The sequence below is a fragment of the Cyprinus carpio genome, chromosome A9, assembly GCF_018340385.1.
Source record: "Cyprinus carpio isolate SPL01 chromosome A9, ASM1834038v1, whole genome shotgun sequence".
Classification (NCBI taxonomy): Eukaryota; Metazoa; Chordata; class Actinopteri; order Cypriniformes; family Cyprinidae; genus Cyprinus; species Cyprinus carpio.
The window spans coordinates 19,715,314-19,735,730 of record NC_056580.1 but is presented as its reverse complement, the minus strand read 5'-3'; the positions used below and the strand labels follow the sequence as shown (position 1 = coordinate 19,735,730).

The window sequence follows — 20,417 nt, the reverse complement described above, 5'->3', positions numbered from 1 at the left end:
GTATGGTTCCTCATATCTGAAGAGGACAAAAAGACTGAGACCAGGTAACTGAAAATACCTTCCTTCATCTATTTTTGATTGTTTAGTGAGTTTTTGTCTAAATGACTGCAATTATCAAGTGTTATTCTTTCTTTGATCTTAATCTCCTGATAAAATGGAACGTAAACGTGATTATTTTCCCCCTCTTTTCTCATCGAAAAATTAAAGACTATAAAAAACAATTAAATCAAAGTTTAAATGAATAACATTTTCAGACATTTAATTGCATTCATTTTTACAGTAGTATTTACATAATCTGTTTTTTAATTTTTTTTTTTCATTCTTGTTGCAGCCCTAGAAAATAGTGTATAGTAACGATTGCTTGTTGATTGTGTAGCATAGAGTACTGGTTTCGCTGTATGGACCTGGATGGAGATGGAGTTCTTTCCATGTATGAGCTGCAGTACTTCTACCAGGAGCAGTGTCAGAAACTTGAGGCCATGGCCGTTGAACCCCTGCCTTTCGAGGATTGCCTGTGCCAAATGTTAGATATGGTTAAGCCAGAAATCCCAGGTATTATTTGAAATGATGAATTGATTAATGTGTTGTATTGAATTTCCTAGGTATTTTAGAGTTTGACTACTTCAGAATGATGGCAGATGAGCATGCACACACATCCTCCTAGCAAAAGTGAGCAAAAAGTAAAAATCACTTGTAATGTGTTTACTTTCTGTCAGGAATGATCACTCTCAGGGACTTGAAGAGATGTAAACTTTCCCATATTTTCTTTGACACGTTCTTCAACATTGAGAAGTACCTAGACCATGAACAGAGGGATCCCTTACTGGCTGCACGGGTAAAGAATAACAGATTGATATCATTTTATGGCTGTTTTGGTCATTTGGATGATGTAATAAAACTGGTGTTCTGCTTATGCAATTTTATAGGATGCTGAGACAGTGGGACAGGAGATTTCTGACTGGGAGAGATATGCTGCAGAGGAGTATGATAACTTGGTAGCTGAGGAAGCTGCAAACGAGCAGAACAACGATGGGTAAGACTGCATGCTCACAGACCACAATATTATCACTGTACAGCATCATAGATGATCTAACAACACTAAACTTCAGCTGCAAGCAGTCTCTCTAAACTTTGTCTAGACTCAGTCCTTCTTCATCTAACAGGATTTCACGTCATGCAGCAGTTTTAGTAACATCTGTCCACTTTGTCATTTGCTGCATTGTCACTGCACTTAATCAGTAATCAGAGGGCTGATGAGGTATTGTGTGACGCTTTTAGGATCAGCACAGACTTCTAATGGCAGGATGAGTAGACTTGAAACAGGTAAGACACTGTAGGTGCAGGGTTGAGGTTCCTTCTGTGTTCTCCCCCACTTCTGTTCCTCTTGGCTTCACCTGGTCACTGTAAAACACCTCCACATTTGCTCATCAGATAACGGATTAAAGTATGTTTCACAGTTTCAGCAAACTCCAGTATTGTCAGGTGTATTTTCAATGGCATGCGTTCACATGTCAGTTCCTTAACTCTTTTGCCCTCCAGTTGGTTTTGGAAGTGTAAACCCCCATATGAATACCCTCTCTCCAATTTTCATAAAATGTTTATCTTCCTATCAGGATACAAGACTGTGTGTATGTTATACATTCTTTTATAAAAGTATGAACTGCTCTTCCCAAGTATTGTGAATGATATAATTGAATAGAGTGATGGCACGAGTAATTGATTATTTGCATAAAATACAAGTCTGTTGCAAAATATTCAAACCGAATGGGCTGGGCTCAGTACATTTTGTCATTTTAATTCAATGTGCAATTTTTTTTTTTTTTTTTTTCTTGTCAGCTATGACAATGTTCTAGACCCAGTTGATCACATGACATGTGCTTTTGACCTGCGCAACGAGAAGAGACATCTCTTTGAGATCCCCAACCCTCACTGTAACCTGGACCTGGATGAATATGAATATGAGGACGATTTCGAATGACAGCCAACAACACAACACAAGTAAAGGCTACAGTCTGCTCGTGTGTAGAACACACGGACCAATCCTGCTCTCCGGTACTGATGCCACGTAGCTCAGCTAACCAAGGTTTGAGGGTGTACAGATACGCTCCCCCAGCCGCTGGATACCAGACAGTAAACCAGCAGTCTGGCGAGGCTCTGTTTAGCAAGACAGATTGTGCTGGCCCAGTCTCTGTCAGTCTGAGATCTATGCACAACCAGCTTTCTGAAACAAATGTAGCTACACTGTAGGTTTCAAGCAACTACACTGGAACCAATCCAGTACACTTGAAATATTAATTGTGCACTGTTTATATAAACATTGAAATATATTTATGCACAGAATTGGCTAATAAGACATTCCAGAGATTCACCAAAGTGATTTCAGCTTGATTCTCATGGAGCTCTGTTGACTTGCCTTATGTGTTTGAGGGTCACATTAATATGAAATAATGCAGTGATTAGATGGACATTTTACTGTCTGTATGAGAAGTGTTTCTAAATTATAATGTATTTATAAATGTATTTGTTGTTTGCCTCATTTGTTCTAAACTTTTAGGCTTTAGTCCAGCTAAATGTTTTCAACAAATCATGTTTGTATCATTTCTATAGAAGTGCTTTATAAAAATGTGCTTTTATTATTGTAAAAATGAACTTTTTCATCTGTCTTAAGAGTTCAATAAAGTATTGACAAAAGTGTTTTACGCATTTATTGCATAATGTTATTGCTGTTTAATTTATAATGACATTTGAGACATTTATGGAGTATACAACACATGTAGCTTATTTGAATACCCGAATAAACACTTTATGAATCAGCACTGTGCAACAAAATATGTGTATTTGTGTTCTAAAAGTACACCGGGCAGAAAATAGAAACCAATATGAAAAATGATTTAAGGTCCAAATTGTAATATTTTTCTTTTTGCACTACAGTTAGCCATGAATGTGTGTTTTACACAAGATTTGAAAGTGCATCATTCTGTCTTTTTAAGCCCACACAGGCTAAGTGCAAAAATGTATGCAATGGCAATGCACCATGAATTTACATTCTTTACAAGTATTTCAGCACCACCTCATTAGATCTGAATCTGATCATGATCATTTTAAATGGCACAATTTTCATATACAGGACATTATGTAGAGCAAATGCTGTCTTTTACCAACACTCACAAGATGGTAAATAAAAAAAAATAATAAAAAAAACGTATCCATGATAACATGTGAACTACAACATTAGACATCAATATCTACAATATCCACATCCACTTCAGCACTGCTCCTTGGACCTTTAGCAGACACGAGACTGCTGGTCAGCTGCTCTTTGCTCAGTGGAGCCTGCTGGACTTTTGAGTCTTCAGAACTTCACATGGAAGAAAAATACAATAGTATGTTACTCAAATGACTGACTATTCACACGTTCAATAAGAGTGTTTATTGACCTCACCTTTTCAGAAGCTTGTTTCCCTTTGGTTCTGAACAGGGGGAAAGAAACCTTTGGTCCCCTGTTAAAAATAGAAATAGGTGAATTATAATCAAACCCACAATCACATATATATAAATGTGATTTTTCTATATATGCAATTACAATTTTTAATACAAGTATAAATTAATAAAACATTTTAATTATACAATTCATATCAATATTAACCTAAAACCTTGATGTTGAAAAAGTTCACGCCCATGTTATTTGTCAACAACCCTTTTACATATTGCATTATTAAAAACCCGGACCTCAGAAGTGAGCCACTGAGCGTTCACACCTTCAGAGTTGACTTGTTTGACAGAAGGTGATCTGGAGCAGTTGGTGAGAGAGCTGATGAAGGAGAAGGCATCTTCTCCCTCAGCTGTGCCCATCAGCACATCCGCGGCATCCAGCTCTCCTCTCTGTTGTTGATGACCTGCTCACCAGCAAATTGCTGCAAATAACTGTAGCTGGGGAAGAGAAGACCAGTTTAAAAAAAAAAAAGATATTAAGATCCAAAAGTGCAAGATGTCAAATGCGCAGAATTAATTTATTTTTTAGCTTTAACTTACATGGTCTTCTTGTCCGGTTTGAGCAGTTTGCTGGAGAATTCACTGAGGATGGTGAGGTATGGATGTACGGTGGAGAGTGTTTCTCAGACTGCTGAATGAACCCTTTGAAAACAAACTCAATGCCATCCCTGCACAGAGAAACCCACTTCTTCATTCGCACTAGTAAGAGGACATTTCCTTTTTAAGACCTGAATATTTCTTCTCCTATCCATCTATATTTGAATCCTAATATAAGACCAGAACTACAGCTGGCAAAATGAATTTCTCAGCCCTGAAATAACCAAAGACAGGACTCTTATGTACTGGCTGAAAGAAACCATGCAGTGCAGCATCTTGACAAAACTATTTTTGTTTCAGGACAAACATAGCAATCAGTCTGTTTTAGCTGTGTCACTATGCCAGACATCTGACATGACCTCGCTGACACAGAGTCAGCCGGGTGGACTGAGTTACCTGTGGATCATGGCCAGGGACTCGTGGGATTTGATCTGGTCCCATCCGAAGGTGAGTGAGAAGCGTCTGGCCAGCTCCTTGATGCTGCTGTAGGTCTGAACTCTGGAGCTGCAGGCGTTTCCTCTGTCCTGCTCCTGTTTCAGCCTCAGATACAGCTGAACACACACACACACAGAAAAATCTATGTCCTTGTTACATTATTGTTTTTACAAGTATTCTCTAATCATGAAGCAGCTTTGCTATTGGTAGTGTTGTATTCTAATTAGATTAACAAGCCATGTTTAATACAGATACTATGGAAATAAGTCAAAATTTACAGTATCCTAGATATCAAAGTTTTTATATATACAATGTACAAATTTTAAACAGAAATTTAGATAATATTTATGAACACTGCCATTCAAAAGTTTTGAGGTCATTTTTTTTTTTAACTATTAAAGAATAAAGGAAATTAATACTGGAGTAATGGCTGCTAAAAACTATTTAACATAACATGAATAAAATAAATTGTATTTTTTATATATTCAAATGGATAATATAATAAACAGAAAGGTATTTTAAACTATATTTAATAATATTACTGTTTTTATTGCGTTTTTGATCAAATAAATGCAAATGCAGCCTTGATGAGCCTTAGATACTACTTTCAAAAACAGAACAGTAATGTATTTATTTTTTTGTATTTTTTATTTTTAAATATAGTTTGTAATATGTATTATACACACGTGTACACACACACACACACACATATACATATACATATATATATATATATATATATATATACCCCCATATATATATATATATATATATATATATATATATATATATATATATATATATGGAAAAAAAAATATTTTTTGGACAAATCATAGTCTAATGATCTGTGTATGTGAGTGTGAGCACTGCCTCCATTTTCCATTTCCTTCCTCAGCAAAGGATGTACCATTAAGCTATTCAAGGAGTGGAAGAGCTGCTAGAACATTCCACACTGAGCATGATGGGATGGTGGGAGGTTGGATTCATTGTGTCTCAGAGGTGTCGACAGCTGCAGGGGCCCATCAGAGAGCAGAGAGCACAGGGGCCTGGGACAACCGGCTGAGCAGATGTGCCACGCAGAGGCACGTCACATGAGAGAGAACGCTGGTGAAGGACTGCAGCCTCCATACCTGCTGAAGGCATTGCACCAGTGTGCGTGCGCTTTCGATCTTGTCCATCTGCCGTGTCCTGTTCAGGGTCTCTTTGATGATGTCGCCGAAGTCACTGTAGTACTGCAGGGGAGATATGACAGCAGTGAGCGATACTGGCTGTGAAGAACACTCGATGTGGCTGCATGTCTGCCATATGGCTTCACGCCTAGGAATGTAAGCCTGTGGCATACTGAAAGCACGTTACCCATAAGTCTGTCTGGCCCTCAGGATAAGACTCTGGAAAGTGTAGCCTATTAGTCATGAGAGGTTTAGGATTTTTTTTGAACTTTTAATATGGTGACAGTTATGCTCAAACATGCTGAAATACCACACATATATCATGCAATGTATCATACTCCACTTCATGACTTCATTATTCGAGGAATGTTCAGGGTCAAAACAATTTGTGATGTTAATTATTACAGATAGTTATTTATACTAGTCCCTCAAAAGAAAACGTGACAGTAATGCACTTCTGGACATCTATGAGGAAAGTGGCATCACTGTTAAAACAATTACATGATTTCTTCTTTAAAAGAACTGAGTTATATAAAGAGTTAACACGTAGTTGTCCAAATTATTCTGCTGAGGATCACCTTTGATTTTAGGGTTCTGCTGTTCAAATGAGAGGTTTGTGGCATTTGCCATCTTCACGTCATTTGCCTTAACTTTGAAAGCTGTCGTTCAAAATGATGGCATTCGGGTGAACGTGTGTGAGTAGTTTTCTCTTCAAAGGCCACATCAGAAAGAATGTTGCTAAGAGAATGTTGGCGGCTCTGTGCTGACCGAGTCAAGTGGGCATTCCAAAAATGTCAGCATGTCAAACACACACAAATACACAAACACACACTGCACTGCAACTCCCACTTATTGTAAATTCCAAGCCTAAGAGCTCCAGTTATGAAAAGAGGAGCCAAATGACCAGACAACCTCCATCTAATACTAATATTAATACTAATGAATATGCTAAATAGATTTTTAAAATTAATAAATTTTTTATACTACTATATATAGAAAGTATATTTTAAAGTGCCCTTTTATGGGTAATGTAAGGTTCATATTTTGGTTTTGGGAGTCCCCAAAAACAAGTTGACAAGCATGCACGGTCAAAAACACTTTCTTTGTGTTATAATATGATTTATTTTTATCTTACTTACTCAACGACTCCCAAACAATTCACTCAACGATTAATTTTCCAAACCCCTCCTTTGCCTGACGCTAATCTGCTGTGATTGTTCCGATTTGTCTCATTTTCATTTCATCTTGCCTGTAATGCATGATAAAGCCGCGTTTGTGCAGTGCTGCTTGGTGTACAGCTTTAGGGGGGAAACAACTATTTTTACCGCTCCAAAGAATGAATTTGCACTTTCATTCAGACCAATGTGAAAAGATCAACAAGTGGGCGGGCAATATGCTAATGTTTCACATTGACGTCAACATGAAGCGGCTTGGGATTCGTTTTAAAAACGACTGGTTTCAATGATTCAGAGTCGACTCTTTCTTTTGAGAGACAATAACTTTATACACGGTGCACTTTCAGATTTAAAACTTTGCAGGGTGTTTTAATTCACTTAGAGCTGTGTTACACACTGCATGAAAGGCAATTTTCAAAAATCCATAATGGGGCACTTTAAATTATACATATATAATTTACTAATGCATAAAAAAATATATAAATAATAATTTTAACTAGAATATCATGAGGTTTTTTTATGTAAAAAATAAATTTACTGTGAACATGTGGAATGCATGTTGTGGTGCTATTGCAATAAATTATGGTGCATATCTATATATTGAGGAATTAAATATAAAATGACCTCTGAAACAGATCAGAGTGAGAGAGGCAGGAAACTTGATTGGTGAGTGTAGTGTCATACCTTCACATACTGCTTGAAAACCTCAGCAGCCATGCTCATCTCTAGTACACTGTGCACTATCAGCTTGCAGTATGCCACCAGAAGATTTCTCCGCCGGTGCAAGTCTTCCAGCCGTCCGTCTCCACACTCACTCTCACTCACTGCGCAGACAGACACAGAGAGAGGGGTTGAGATTCAATAAGAGAGCGGTATAATTATGATACTCAAATCTTATATATGAAATGCTTTCCTGAGGTGAACTAAAGTTAACAACATTTTCTGCTCTGGAAACAGAATGTGTCTGTCGTCGTCCTGCCTGGTCCTGAAGCCATCACTTAATAGAGAGGTTTCATAACAGCATTAGTGACTTGAAGAAAATCCAATAACTAAATTGCTTTTTATTACATGTTACCAGCAAAAGCTTATATTGCATTTTTCAAGAGGTAAGGGATTTGTGCCAGCACGATTCGACGACACTCTGAAATATTTATAGAATTGATACAATTTGCTTCAGTCACACTTGATTTCTAATCAAATACCCCAAAACCTGATGTTATCTCATACGCTGCTTGTGTTTGTCTTAAAATAACACAAAGGCCAAAAACTACATAAAAACTAGTTTAGGAGAGCTAATATTGATTTTTCAGCATATGTAGTCGTTTTGTATATGCCTACCAAAACTTCTCGTCTTTCTAAATATAATTCCACAGGGCTCTGTGTTGATCTAATTACCTGTTCATTTAAGTGCAACCAATCAAAGTCCATCCAAGTGCAACTTCAGTAAGATATCACCTAATAATATATTAAGGGATTATTATCATAATGCATTATCTGTTAGACTTTCACACTCCTTGCTTCAATGGCATGTTTGATAGGTCAGTGAGAAGGTGGGGGTGCAGTTAGATTAACTAACCACAAACGAATACTGTGTTCTGCTACAGTGCTTTTCACTAACAGAAGGAGAATGAGGCTGATTGTGTTTCTTTATGTGATTATTTTGTTCCTAACATAGGCAGGTGTAGAGGCAGACTGCCATCTGCTGGTGAAAATCAGACTATTCTTATCTATCAGGACACCTTTTCATATTGTGTATATAATATATAAAGTGTTTGAATGTATTGCATGTATTGCAGAATATTATTATTTTCTTTTTAAATATATTGGAAAAGCTGAATTTTCATTAGCCATTAGTCCAGTCTTCAGTGTCACGCAGTTCTTGAGAAATAATTTTAATATGCTGATTTGGTGCTCAAGAATAATTTCTCATAATGTTGAAAACATTATATATGTATATATAAACACATAGTATATATACACACTCACACAAACATATAAAGATAGATAGATTTAGCTTTTTTTTTTTAATGTATATTAAAAAAAAACCATTTACCTTTATGAAATAGGAATTATGTAGCTGTTTTTTCCTTGCATATTCCTGACAAACAGCACATGTCACTGTGTCACTCAGAGCTTCATATATAGAATGAGACACCTCTGTCTCTCAGGGAAACTGTGTCTGTCACAAAAGCATCAAGAGCCGTTGTGGCTTTGTTCCTCATGTTTTCGTCTCTGTGGTTTAATTGGGCTCAGGGGAGGGGGAGCTCACACCCACACATAAAAAGTTTGTCCCGGGCCCCTGTGAATTTTAGTGGCAGAATTTTCTGACACCCTTAGGTATTTCAAATAACCTTGTAATGGTAAATTATCCACAAAAAAAGACAAAGTTGAAAAAAAATTGCATCAGATGTTTTCTTTAGTACACTGATTGATTTGAACTGTGAATTGCTCATAAAGTTGAATTGCCAATTGTGAAACACTTTCACCATTTAATCAACTCGCCACAGTGTTTAATTTTGGGCCCACCCTGAAAACCATCCTGTGTGCACATCCCATGTTAAGTGTGTCATCAAGTTCCAACATTCCAGCATTTTTTCAAAGAAACCTCAGTTAAACCTCAAGAATATGCAAAAAAAAAAAAAGACATGTGAAAAATTATGTAAAAGACAACAACTCCCCAAACACTTTCAACTAATGCTGGATCTGTTGAGGCCGCCCACATGTCAGCCCACAGCAGAGCACAGGCCAAAGGAGGACCCTTAAGATTTACTGTAAATGAAAAGAAAAGAGAACCTTTACTACTGTGGGTGTCCTGCTCAGGGCTGGTGAAGACATGCTCACGATGAAGGAAAGAAGAGCTTTCTGGAGTTTGGGATCAGGGGTGTACAGCAATGGAGTGTCTGCAGATGAATCCCACATCTGAAGCTGGTAATTATGAGCTATGAAAACATCACTCAGACACATGAAGGCCTTTGTAAAAAAAAAAAAAAAAAAAAAAAAAAAAAAACATAAAACAGTGCCTGATCAATAGATTAGATATAAAGTAGACGAATATAACACAATAAATTCTAATATAAAATTTACTAAAATCTAATTACATCTTTCTTCAAAAGAATTTATCAATGTACTAAAAATTTTTGGATTTCAAAAAACAAATACTGCTGTGTTTCCAATATATCACAAATACAAAATAAGTTAGTCTAATTAATTATTTAAAAAATACTCAAATGCAATGCAATACAAATTATTAAAACTCAGAGCTTTACTCATCTGCTACAGTAATGTAATATCTGTGAATTATTTCCGGGCTGATTTGTCATTAATTTGATTGATTAATTGACATAATTGATGTAAATAAATGAACAGCTCTAAAAATACATGAAATCAATTCACTAAGAACATAGACAATTCAAAAATAAATGGAGATAGTCTGGAACTTTCATTAATTTTAGTTTCAATTAGTGTGTTTTTCTGCTGTCAACGTGCCCTGGAATGGAGCGAGGATTCATTAAATCACAACGCAGGTGCCAAGGGCACTCCAGTAAGAAATTCAAGTCAAAACAAACAGGATTCATACAATGCCAGCACATCGGCCCACTGGCACACATGCTAAAGCTTAACGTACAGACAATACGCTCTGATGTGTTTGGAATAATCCACTTTGAAGAAAGGACTGAATCAAGTGGTATGCTGTGAACAGAGAGAGAAACGTGATGCTCACTTGCTCTCGTACAAGCTGCTCAGCGTGTGAGAGACAGCGGTGACATTTCTCACAGACGGCACGTAGCTGGCTTCTCTGCTGGAGGGCGGACTCCTAAAACCACACACAAACACTCACATCCATAACAATGACAATTCTTACACATCTTTTGATTTATAAAACATTTATAGTTGTTAGTATTTTTTCTCATTTTATTTAATTATTATGCATGCATATGACCATATACAAAGCTTTGACATTTTGGGGAAAAGTCATATGAGTTTCGAGTGACAGGAATGAAGTCAGTATAATTACGCAAAATTACAGATGACTACAGCAGGGCTCCAACTGTTGTAGACTCATGAAAGCGTCATTGTGAAAAGTGCCGCCAGTCTTTTAGAGTAAAATATACTTTCATAATTACGTGCACGTGGAGCTCCAGGCTGGACGTGTCAGATCGCTTCCTCCATCCCACGTAGTCACAATGTCAATTCACCTAAATTACTCTTTTGAATCGGACATACATCCCAATTTTATGCTGAACACGTCTTTTTTTCCCCCTCACCTCGGGTCGCCACTGACATTAGAATTGCAGATTGAGCCGAGTTGCCGCCTGGGCCACAAATTGCTGCCTGCGCTGTCAGTTATTGATGACGAGGCCAGAGGAGAACACGTCCAGCACTGAGCGAATCTTACCTACAGCAGTCTTAATGGCCACCAATATTTCACCACATAAAGGTTAGAGGTGGGGAGATATGATTACCCCGTGCACTGGATGGAAACACAGCCCTAATAAGAAGCCCAGCTATTACCTTTGAAACATCCACACGAGAGCACAACCATTACGCCCCCTACAATCCATCACCAGCACTTACTTTTCATAAAGTCTCACCATCAGTTGCTTTCTATCACTTATTAAAATCTGCTGGACATAACCCTAGAGCCTCTATGTTGATATTTGAAATGCAATGTGGCAGGTTTAAAGGACACGGTTCTTTGCGATGGATCATACGGCAACTCTGTAGACAGAGAGTCTTGCATGCCTAAAATTGCTTGTTTAATTAATCACCCTAGGGAAAGCTCTGGCCTTGCGTCTGTACTTGTAGATATTACCATTCTAAGCATGATCTCAGCCGTTTATGACAGCAGTCACAATTCAGTCGGAGTGGAAGAGAAAGGTCGATGGCTCACCCTGGAGGTCACACCTTCTCCAAAGATGTTGAGTTTCCAAAGGATGCAGTTACACATGAAGCGCAGAGCCTCAACTGTCACCTACAAGAAATACAGATTAGAGAGGAAAACTCTTTTGAAGGAGAAAAAAAAAAAGAGTAGAGGATTTGGTGCAAGACTAATAATGCTTCCTCCATGGGAAGACCACCATGTTTTATCTCTACGTCTAGGAATCTGGTCCCCAGCTCATACAGGCTCTATTTAGACAGATCCTGAGCACTAGACAGATAATAATACACTTGAATGGCATCAGACAAAATGACACAGAATGACACATTAAGAGATAAACCATATTTTTTTATTTAATTAATTTTGTGTACAGATGCTAACTGAACAAGTAGTTGTTAACGGTGTAATTAAAAGCATCTGTATCACTATCTTGGTAATGTTTCCAGAATGTCCATATAACCAAAGAAAAATATTCTTAAAGCATATAAATTAATTACTTTTTGAATGTTTGCAGTACTTTCAGAAATGATGTTTTCACAACCTAATGCGAAAGTTAGGAAAACATTCTTAAAACATAGCTTTGTTAGCAGGGATGTAAAACACAGACTGATAATTAAGTGGGTCAACTTGGTCAAAGAAAAGCAGTTTAGAATCATTTAGAATGTGGATAGAATAAACTAGAAACTGCTTACATGTTGAACGCATTAAGTTTCTTCAGTGTGGACAGAATTTCCAAAGTGCTGTCCTCGTTTGCAGTGAAACAACTGTCCTGTACATGAAAGGAAGAACATTTAATTAGACTCCATTCATGAATAAATCTGTCATGAATCAACTTATTCTTTATTGATGTCAAGATCCATTTAAAATGCATGTATGTATCTGGTACAAGCTTGAAAAAGAACATCTAGAGTTCTTAGGGGTCCATTACTGTACTCACACTCTGTGATTCTCCTAACCGTGTTCCCAGTGTGTCTGTCCAGTGCTGGATGAGCTGTTCAAAGCTGGGCTGGGCCAGAGAGTGCCAGGGTGAATCCTGAGCACAGAGGCTCTGGTAAGAACGAGCAGCCGTCTCCAGCAGCCCAGCATCTGTGTGTCTGTCCACCGCAGCCTCCAACTCAGCCAGCAATGCCTGCACACACTAAACCAAAACACAAATATATTACAACCAGACAAGAGGCGCTCTAGAAGACTGTACCAAATAATTTATACTTTATTCAGCAATATTAATTTATACTTTTATTCAGCAAGGACACATTAAATTGATTAAATGTGACAGTAAAGACATTTATAATGTTATAATGGTAAAGGATTTCTATTTCAAATAAATGTAATAAATGTACTTTGTAAATTTGTATTCATCAAAGAATCCTGAAAAATTTGTCTCAGTTTCCACGAAAAAATTAAGCACTTTAAACATTAAACTGTTTTCAACATTGATAATAATAAGATGTTTCTAGAGCACTAAATTATATTAAATGATTACTAAATGATCACGTGACACTGAAGACTGGAGTAATGGCTGCTGAAAATATATTAAACAGAAAACAGTTTAAATTGTAATCATTTTGTAAGTAAATACAATCTTGGTGAGAATGTTCTTTCAAATATTAAAAAAAATCTTAAAAATTAACAGTGCACTGATTTTTTGTTTACCTTAGATGACAGCTCAGGCAGCACTTTAATGAAGTGTTCAGTGAGTTTTGTGCAGTCATCAATTTGTAGCTTTTTCTCTTTAGTATTTATCACCTAAATAACAAACATAGATATGTAACTAGCAACTAGTAACAGTACCACAATGTGATGTTAAAAAAAACATACTTAAAGTCAGTCTGTAAGAAAGTGACCGGCTAATGTGAAAACATATAAAAGTGAAATATATCTGACAGCCCTGCTAGATCACAGTGCCATCTAAAGAAAGTATCTAAATGAAAGATGCAAAAGAAAGGCTCACCTTTTTACCTGCCCCTCTCCCAGACAAAGGAGGACCCTCTGCAGCATGCCTCACTGACGCCAGCAAGAGCTCAATCACAAAGGCCTCCTCAGCACTGCTCAGAGCTGCAGTTAATACACAGCACAAAACCATGTCAGTTTGTTCTCTAACAGTGGACTTAAAAGCATAGAAGATAATGCTGGATGGAAATCAATTACTTTCATTACTATTTCTAGTAATCCTTTACTTTGACTTAAATTCAGTTCAATTCATGTTTATTTGTATAGCACTTTTCACGATACACGTTGCAAAGCAGCTTCACTGAAAAGTAAAGTTTCTACATTATAATTAGTTGTACTTTATCAGTGGTGAGCAATCTTTCCTCTGAGCTGCGCAGAAGAAATAATACGCCATGCACAGGACAGATGCAAAAATTAGTTGGGAAAGCCATTTGACTGAAATAGCTCAAAAGGAGATACAAAACAATTGCAGCATGTGAAATAAAACATCATCATGTTTTAAAGAAGAGTGGCTTCTTTAAGTGGTCGAAATATGATGGGGAACAGTATAGTAACAAAACTTCATTTACATGTACTGTTACACACAGGTGTAGTAGTGTGCAAACTCTACCAAATGGGGATGTTTTAGACAACTGTAAAAGAATTCATATCTTCATGTTTTTTGAAAATATTTATTGAAAATATTTGTTTTTTATATTATATTATATTATATTATATTATATTATATTATATTATATTATATGCCTAATAAATAATTGACCTAAAAAAGGGTATTCATGAGCAATAACTGCTTAATATTTTCATATTATATTATATTATATTATAATAAAGAATTGAACTGTTTTGCGTGAGATTTTTTAAATGATTTTTTTAATACAGTTTCTTGGTAAGTAACAGCACTGTAAAAAAAATTTCTCAGATAACCTAAAATGTGCATCATTTAGTTACATCAAGGTTCAAATCAAATATAAATATCACATAAAACTTAAAAATTACAAAAATTTTTTCTCGTCAACAATAAAAAACAAATAAAAAGAATGAACATTACACACACGCTGAAATGTCCACCCGCACCCAGTAGAGAAAAGTTTTGCTCAGCAAGAAAAAAAATTAGAGGTGGTGACTATGTCAAGGTGATGTCCATATGGTAGAAATTATTAGTAATAATAATAGAAATTATTAGTAATAATCATGAAGTAAGTTAATGGCATGTATTCAAATAGTATTCATTGGAGAACATGATTAACAGTAATGATTATATGTAGTGATCAAGATTAAAGTAATATAAGGTAAATTAGTTTGTTTTGTATGTTGGTTTAAGGTTGGCGCCCAAATTGGCGTCCATGAAACATATTAGACAAAACTGCGGGGTGTTATTTGAATATTTTTTACTTATTGTAAAATCTCTGCTAAGCTGTAATAAATGCTACTGATAATAGAGAACTGCAATGAAGAAGTGTACTTAAGTGTACTGTAGTGTGTACTAAAGCAGTGGTTCTCAACTCCAGTCCTCGGGACCCACTGCTCTGCACATTTTGTTTGTCTCCCTTATTTATCGCACCTGATTCAGATCATCAGCTCATTAGGAGAGAGATCCATGAACTGAACTGAGTGTGTAAGATTCAGAAACATTCAAAATGTGCAGAGCAGTGGGTCCCGAGGCCTGGAGTTGAGAACCACTGTACTAAAGTGTACTAGCCTTGTTCCTGACAGGATGTGTGAGGTAAGAGCAGTGAGGTAAGACCGTTCCAGTCCTTCAGCAGAGCTCCTGCACTGTCCCACAGACTATCCACAAGGTACAGCACATGCTGGTGCAGCTATGACAGATGGTTAGAACCAAAAGTGTAGGATAGGACAAGCACTAGATCTCAGAGCACAAGTAATACCCCAATATCTTATTTTTAAGTATAGAAAACACAAGCGCACACTTGGAAGTAACATACCTCGCTCTCAGTGTGGAAGTGGATAAGGGTTCAGACTCTGGCTAAGACTAACTCTCTGTGTCTCTCTTGTTCGGAGACTCCGTCTCTGGGCCTTGATAATTCAGGGTTACTGAGCAGCCTTAGAGCAGAGAAATGACACCATGTTAGCAAATCAATTAAAGTAAATTACTTACAGCTATCAATTATATATACATACATGTGCGACACAAATGGGATGGGTTTTGTAGAATGACAGTGAATGCAGACCTATAGTAGTAGAAAGAGGTCTGTGGGTGCAGTACACAAATTGGAAGACATTCTTGTGCTCATCAGGACTCAGAACATCCTCACAGGATCTGGCACAAAAGGGACAATTCCAGCAATTACATGAGGAACGGTCCAGAATATGCTTCACAGAGGTGAAGTCAAAGCATGGGTGATCAAACTATGAGAAATAGTCAGCATGAGGAGCAAGGGGAGACACTTACTGAGAGATGACCATGAGCAATCTCATGGCCTGTATGGCCACTTCATGGTCTTTATCCAGAGTCATGGAGATCATCCTCTCCTTTAACAGAAACAGCATTCAATCACTAATGTAAACACTTTGACTACCTGCTATGAGAGCAATCTTATCCCGAAAACCTGCAACAGGACTTGAGTTAAAGACCCACGATGCACTTAAACAGCTCTTTAAATCACGGTTGTGCTAATGTGCTTGCTGCTGTTAGTGAGGGTACGGTGAGGGTGGGGTCCTGTGGGAAGTTATCAGGCCAGTGAGCCCAAGGCAAAACCTGAGGAGCTTTCCAGCCTGTCAATCAGCAATCATGCCCTCCTGCTGTCCCACTGCAGCTTTACTGGACCTTAACTTAAAAACTGCCAAACAAGCTTACAGACTGCTTCCATTTGAGGACAAACTTACAGCCAGTAAACAACTCTCCACAAAAAAAAAAAAAAAAAGTATTTTTCTACAGCAGTTATTCTCAGGTACAGTTAGAGCTTAAAACTTCACTGTGTCCTAACCGGGTATGTGATGGACAGTAATCATGATAAAGTCATGAAAATATGAGATTTTATTCTAAACACCTGTGATGGCAACAAGTGGAACATTTGTAAGTTGTTTAGTTTCTGTAGCAACATGTTAAGTAGCTTCATCCACACTGAAATGTCTTTGAGCCGTTCAGCTGTGATGCTCATGTCATACAACAAATATGTTCTAATGTGATTGTGGCATGGTTTACAGCATTTTTGTGTGGAGTTCACAGACAAATTTTCCTGAAACTTTTATTGTGCCTGGTTATTCGTATCCCAGTTCATGCATCCTTTTTGAGGTACAAACAGTGTGTTCACAATGAAGTGCACTTAACTGACCGAAAACATTAAGTGTGGAATTCTGAAAACTTTGCGCACTCAACAGTCACAGCTTTCCTAACATAGTGAATACTGCATCATTTCGGACACAACTATAGAGTGAGAATGTGGAATCAGTTGTTACCTTAAACCATATCGTGAAAAGGTCCATTTTGGAACAACTTTGATCCTGATAAAGTCCCTGTAGACCCAGCACACATTTCAGACGCACATCAGGTTGCTGTAGAATATTCGAAAAGTAAAACACGCAGTCAAACATCAACTCATCAACAACTGACACGGGTTAACATCTAAACATTTAAAAATAAACTGTTCTTTAAACATTAGGCTACTGGCTCACCTACCTTGTCATGCATCATCCATCCCACATACTTCAGATAGCTGTCGTTCAGAAACACTGAACTATACAGCTTCATCCACATCGTCAGTTCCTCCATACAGATGGCCCTGATTTCAGGAATCACGTCTCTGGAAGTCACCACACAGTGATGATGGTACACAGTTGTTGTTTTTTTCCTCAAGGAAGTGAGGACTGTAAGTGTGGTTGAAATAAAGATCACCTGTATCGCTTCAGGAAGACTCCTTTGAAAATGGCATCCATCATGTTCTCAATTTCAAATTTCCTGTCCTGTAACTGAGGAATGCGAGTAATTCATTCAGTTTGGTTATTCACATGATCCTTGCCTTATTTTCTGTATTTCACTGTACTAACTGTTTCATGTACATAAACACTACCATTCAAAAGTTTTGGGGTCAGGAATATTTGTTTTTACAGCAAGGATATAAAGATTTCTATTTCAAATAAAGGATGTTCTTTTGAACTTTCTGTTCATCAAAGAAACCTGAAAAAAAGTATCATGGTTTCCATAAAAAGTTTAAGAAGCAAAACTGTTCTCAATAATGATAATAACAGGAAATGTTTCTTGAGCACCGAATCAGCATTCTAGAGAATGATTTCTGAAGGATCATGTGATAGTGAAGACTGGAATAATGGCTGCTTAAAGTTTAGCTCAGATATTTTCTTTGGTAGACATTTTCTGTTTGAAATGTGCATGTCACTGACACCGGTGAGTGTTAGAGTATCATATTTACAAAGTGATTTAGAGCAAGTATTATATTTCTTTAGTTATGTTTACTTGCCCAAGCCAATTTTTACTCAGTTTTAGACCCGTGCTACAGTCCAGAATGAAATGTGAACTCTGTAACCAGACATGCGGTCACAGTCTAACCTCACTGATCTTTCTCTGGATCCTGTCCAGCCTCGGAGAAGCCCGTTTGCTGGCCATCTTGGCCAGCTCGACCTCGTACAGCCGCTGACTGTTATCGACACTGACACTGAGGTTGAGAGCCACATTCACCAAAGCGCTGAGCAGCTTCACCGCTGCAGAGACACACACAACAAAACATCAGCTTTCGGGACGTGTGTGTTTGTATCAGGTCAAGAGGATTTATTATGGTTCAAGGGGAACTTACCTGCTAGTGTACAGGTGTGCCTGAAAGCACGAACTCTGGAACCGGAGAGCTCTGTCAGCAGTGAAATGAGTGTGTTCAAGAGGTAGCCGTCAAAGATTTCACAGTTCTGACACTGGGCCACTAGCACCGATATGAATTCACAGAAGTGTGAACGAAACCTCTTCCAGTACAGGCCAGACACGATGAGGCGATACTCGCCGCTGTCCTAAGGAGGATGGAAAAATTGTTTGGATTTTAAATTGTTTCATACACTAGCATTCAAAGGTTTGAGTCAGTAATATTTTTTTAAAGAAATTAATACTTTTATTTAGCAAGGACACAATAAATTGTTCAAAAGGGACAGTAAAGACATTTGCAGTGTTAAAATAGATTTCTATTTCAAATAAATGCTGTTCTGTTGAACTTTCTATTCATTCAAAGAATCCAGAAAAATCTATCATGGTTTTGACAAAAATATTAAGCAGCATAATGGTTTTCAACACTGATAATAATAACAAATGTTCTAATGTTCAAATTAGCAAAGGATTCTGAAGGATCATGTGACACTAGATCACAGAAAAAATACATACAAATAAAAATCAGTTTAAATTGTAATAATATTTCACAAAAATATGTATTTTTTAAAATCCCAGACGAGATCTTAAAATAAGTTTCAAAATCAATTGTCAAATGAGGCAACCCAGGCAAACATGATCATAATAATCGGCAAAATTATGTGACATGCCCTGAACCGTACCATGTCAAGAGGCCATGTGACAGTTAAAATCCATGGAAATGCAAGGAACTTCTTGTATTGTAAACCTGTATCCTGTGATTTAAAAAAACAAAAAAAATCAGTAAGAGCAAGGAACATGATAAAGCAATCAATAATGAGCACATTGGATGTCTAACCTCATCCAGATCCTCCACCATTTTACTCATGACATCAGTACCCTTTTTGCTCTGAAACATCTCTGCTGTAACCACCCCTACAAAAGCACAAACAGCATTCACATCCTGAACTACAATACATGCCACAAAACAAACCACTGAAAATTAACTTCTTGTATTAGTCAATACTGTTGTGAAATGATATTCTATTATGAATGAGTGCACAAACATTTCAAAACTTGCCTTTGCATCCTGAACACTGGATAAAGAAGCTGATGAGATCGAGTAGTGCTGTGTCTCTGTCACCAGTGTATGCATCAATCCAGTCATCCACCACAACCTTTCACAAAAACAAACCAAACACCCATATAATAAAGATTTGTTTAAATCTATATGACCTTAAAAGAGCTTTGTGACCTTCCAAGTAGTTATCTGTAGCAGGGCTGATCATGCTGGACGTACCTGCATTGCATTCCTGCCCATGCTGACCACCTCAAACAATGTTACGGCTTCCACATCTCTATTTTTGAGCTGTTCGTTTTCTGCTCTGCCCAGGCTGCCATTACTGCTCTTTGAATGCTTTCTTTTGCCATTCTCAGAGCATTCCTTTGCTTTTCTCTTTCCTCTCTGCACATGACAAAATACACTTCTAAATTAGAAATGTTCTTACAGTAAACCTCAAACCGACGTCTGTTGTACTGAAAGTGAAAAAAAGTGAAAGTGACGTGACATACAGCCAAGTATGGTGACCTATACTTAGAATTCATGCTCTGCATTTAACCCATCCAAAGTGCACACACACAGCAGTGAACACACACACACCATGAACACACATCCGGAGCAGTGGGCAGCTATTTATGCTGCTGTAAAAGTCTATGAGGTGTAACCTATTGTTAGGGTTTTAAAAATGCATTGTGGTTTAGCAGCTCTTACCACAGTCTTCTGTCTGTTTTCATTTCTCTCACTTGTAACGTGATGCACCGATGCACAGGAAGAGACGTCAACTGAAAACAGGACGCACAGGCAGTTGTTTATCTGTACACATAGAACATCTTGAATAATAAAATGTAATTAAATTGGGATA

At 37.3% G+C, this 20,417-nt stretch overlaps 1 protein-coding gene and 1 pseudogene across 5 annotated transcripts in view; one reads left to right on the top strand and one right to left on the bottom strand.

Moving 5' to 3' along the window:
• LOC109096369 (serine/threonine-protein phosphatase 2A regulatory subunit B'' subunit beta-like) overlaps positions 1–2,694 on the top strand; it is a 26,540-nt gene extending 23,846 nt beyond the window's left edge. For 4 of the 5 annotated variants that reach the window (XM_042764029.1, XM_042764027.1, XM_042764028.1 and 1 more), the window contains 5 exons: positions 1–44; positions 377–552; positions 717–835; positions 927–1,033; positions 1,837–2,694. The exon at positions 1–44 is cut by the window's left edge and continues 46 nt beyond it. In XM_042764029.1, coding sequence (XP_042619963.1) covers positions 1–44; positions 377–552; positions 717–835; positions 927–1,033; positions 1,837–1,978 — 588 coding nt within the window. In that variant the 3' untranslated portion in view covers positions 1,979–2,694. Of the gene's footprint in view, positions 45–376; positions 553–716; positions 836–926; positions 1,034–1,278; positions 1,324–1,836 lie in introns of all 5 variants that reach the window. The other variant, XM_042764030.1, reaches the window with a different exon arrangement.
• Positions 2,695–2,726: 32 nt separating this feature from the next.
• On the bottom strand, positions 2,727–20,404 carry LOC109096370 (annotated as a pseudogene).
• Between the last annotated feature and the right edge of the window lie 13 nt (positions 20,405–20,417).